The 3,301-nt window shown below is 30.5% G+C and overlaps 1 protein-coding gene across 1 annotated transcript; it reads right to left on the bottom strand.

Moving 5' to 3' along the window:
- Nucleotides 1–461: 461 nt before the first annotated feature.
- Nucleotides 462–2,187, bottom strand: LOC132734352 (uncharacterized). The gene is made up of 3 exons (XM_060721076.1): nucleotides 1,854–2,187; nucleotides 880–966; nucleotides 462–529 (listed from the first exon to the last, which is right to left on the bottom strand). The coding sequence occupies exons 1-3, from the start codon at nucleotides 2,167–2,169 to the stop codon at nucleotides 462–464; spliced, it is 471 nt and encodes a 156-aa protein (XP_060577059.1). The 5' UTR covers nucleotides 2,170–2,187.
- Nucleotides 2,188–3,301: the final 1,114 nt, after the last annotated feature.

Here is a 3,301-nt window from a genome sequence, read left to right as displayed (position 1 = left end):
AGCCTCAAGAAATGTATTGGAGCAGTTTTCATCAAAACGTTAACGTTAAACGTCTCCTTATAACACTGAAATCAGATTTTACTCCCATCTATGTTTAATGATTTTTTTATAATTCAGTAACTGACAAGTACTCCACTAAATGTGTTCATCCTATGAAAGTCTTGTTTAAGCTGGCGGTTAGAAGCTGACGATGTTGATTTGACCCAAACTTCTTCTCCCGATCTAACTCTTATTATTGCTCCAAAAGTATTGCAGCAATTAGAGTCATCACCATATTTAGCATCTGGTGCAATTACGTTACTTTTCAACACCAGGCCAAGATATGCATATCTCTGATGATAAGCACATGTATGAACAGAAAACTGGTACAGTCCTCCAACAGGTGCAGTGAACAATTCCGTGGACGTGTCGTAACCTATTCCCTCGTTCGTGAATGTCTTCTCGAATATGAGAATCTCATTTTAGGTATCAAGAACCAGATCTTTCACGTAATGTGCGTAGAAAGCGATCGGAGGTTGTTCGAGTTTTCCTGAGAATAGAAATAACATTTTTGTATTTTATATCTAAAATATCTAACTCAAGGGGCCTATGCAAGCAACAAAACCATATATTTATATTCGGCCAATATATGTAGAGTTTAAATAATTTAAATAATTAAAAACTAGAATGTGTGAATGTAAACAAAATTATCTGGACGTCTTATGACAGTCAGAAACTTACATATGGAGCAACAAATTAAAATATCAACATAGTTTGTCATATATTATTGACCACGTATTATACCAAGATGAAACATGTCAAGTAAACAACAATTTAATTTGCTGTGAATAGTAGATAAATAGAAATCAAACACAATTGATGTACAATAATTTATAATACCTTGGAGTTGAATAAGTTTCTCTTTTTCAGCCTCGATGTCACCAGTCAGGTTTATTCTTGTTTCCTCAAATAATGTTTTGAACGATTCTAAAATAAAGTATGAGAATTCTATGAACTAATCTAACCGAATTTCAAGGGTATTGTGTACATAACTTTTTTTTTGCTATAATTTCCATTGGAAGTAAACATGTAAAGAATGAATCGTTAATATCTCAATGGCATTCATTACATGCTCATGTTAATGTTTAAAAACAATGGAAATAGGCATATGCGTCATTTTTTTACAAACTGATACATTAAATGTTATTTATGTCACATAAATAGTTGTAAACATTGTATATAGTTTACAGATAGTTATATATTGCAGATATATAATGTTTTGTACTTCTTTTTTTCTATCACTTAAACTTAACAAATCAATAAATAATTATAAAGATATATTGATCCATATAACCAACAATTATAAATTAAACTATACATTATAAGAAACATGCACAACTTATAAAGTATATTTCTTATTTTATTAAAAATTTTTAGCTTAACATGTGTTATGCACCTCTTGAAAAGGTGCCATTAAAAAGCATTAATTTAAGTACATTATTACGAGAAGCAACAACACCAATTGAATTGCACTATATAATTGGCTATGTAGAACAGTAAAATAACATCCTATTTATACAATCATAAAACAATGTAGTAAATTAAACTCAACTAAGTCAATATACATTATATACAATATATACAAGAGGTCCTATACAAAAGCTGGAAGCAAGTAGTAAATCTCACAAGTTTGGAACTCTCACGCTAGGGGGGGGGGGTAACTCAATAAATATTATAGATTTTGAATTCATCATTTAGCTCCCGTGACTGAGACACCAAAAATATGCAATAGTTTGTATAAAAATCATTTTAAACTTAGCATTTAAAAGTTTAATATACTGTTATTTTGATGTGAAATAAATGTTTTATTATACCTTCTCTCCTTTTCATTTCATCACCTCTCTTTAACATCTCGTCCGTTATGTTTCCTCTTATCTTTTCTGCAAACATGTCCATAAAATCAGCAACTGTTTGTTTAATGACGCCTAATGTACGTATGACCTTATCCTCTGTTTTCTTAATTTCATTCACCAATGTCTCTACCTTTATTTCAGTCCTTATCATTTTCTCTAAAAGCTGTTCTTCATATGCAAATTTAGAACATACAGGCTCTCTAGCCTCAGTAAAATTATAACTATATATTCCAAAGACAATAACAAATGAACATAACAGTGAGACCCTCATTTTCATTGGGCAAGTTGTTACAAAATATCTCAGAAGCTTTCTTGATTGAAACCTTTTCGTGAAACTGTTGTATTTATTCAAGAAAACTTGGTGTGTTTGAAAATGAGGCCCGTATATGTATGCTATTATCATTAAGTTTTAGCACAAATGTAACGAAATCGCAATGCATTTGATTTTTTATATCACAAAAACTATTCCGAAGAGGTACAACAGTCAAAATATACACGGATTTTTATGCATTAACAGCAGTTACCATAACAGGCATAACAATTATTATGAACTAATAGACGCGACTCAGATTTCTTCAGAGTTGATATTGCGACCCCTTTTAATTGATATTATAATCATTGATGTTGATATACTAGAACATTTCTCTTATTTCATTTATTGTACGTATTTATACAATTAGTATGACATACGACCAGTGTAACACATTAGTAGAAAATTGGCTTGGCTTTTTTAATTATTTTTGGTCACTCTATTTATTTATTGCTCCTGCCCTGTATTTATCTATTTTAACAAAGTATGAAAAATATTTTTTTTATATAAACCATTTTCTTTTAAAGTTTGTATCGATTAACAAGAAACACTTCGATCTTCCTTTTGAGTTTTAATTATTTACACCTATCGGTACAATAAAATACAATTTTGAAGAACAACTGATGCTTCTTAAAAACTTTGTAACTAGCGCAGCACAGATATAACATTAATAAATAGTTTGCAATAAATTTAGCTTTATTGCAGACCCCTCCGTCGGGACCTTCTGTTATAGAAAACAGTGAACATCTGTCTATTAAATGTGATCTTCACTAATTATCAGCATGTTGTTATTCAATAAGATAACTAGGCTTAAATTTTCAAGTAATTCAAGTACTGTAACCCAACGAATATTCGCGACCAATTAATATTCGCTTTATTCGCGGATGGCCACGAAGCGCGAATATTTGTTTGCGCGAATAAGTCCGCACGATTTCGCGAATAAATTTGAGATAATTTTTTAGACGTTGTTCATGCAAAGCTACCTGACCGGATATATTCGCAATGAATTGTTATGAATATTGCCATAAAGCAATAAAAACACAAACTAAGTAAACTACTACTATTTTATAAATATCAAAAGAACTCTGTGTCAATATAG

Source organism: Ruditapes philippinarum, unplaced genomic scaffold, assembly GCF_026571515.1.
Source record: "Ruditapes philippinarum isolate M1 unplaced genomic scaffold, ASM2657151v2 ctg4480_1_1_1_1, whole genome shotgun sequence".
In the NCBI taxonomy this organism is placed as follows: Eukaryota; Metazoa; Mollusca; class Bivalvia; order Venerida; family Veneridae; genus Ruditapes; species Ruditapes philippinarum.
Note: the sequence above shows the minus strand (reverse complement) of the source record. Positions and strands in the feature narration are given on the sequence as shown.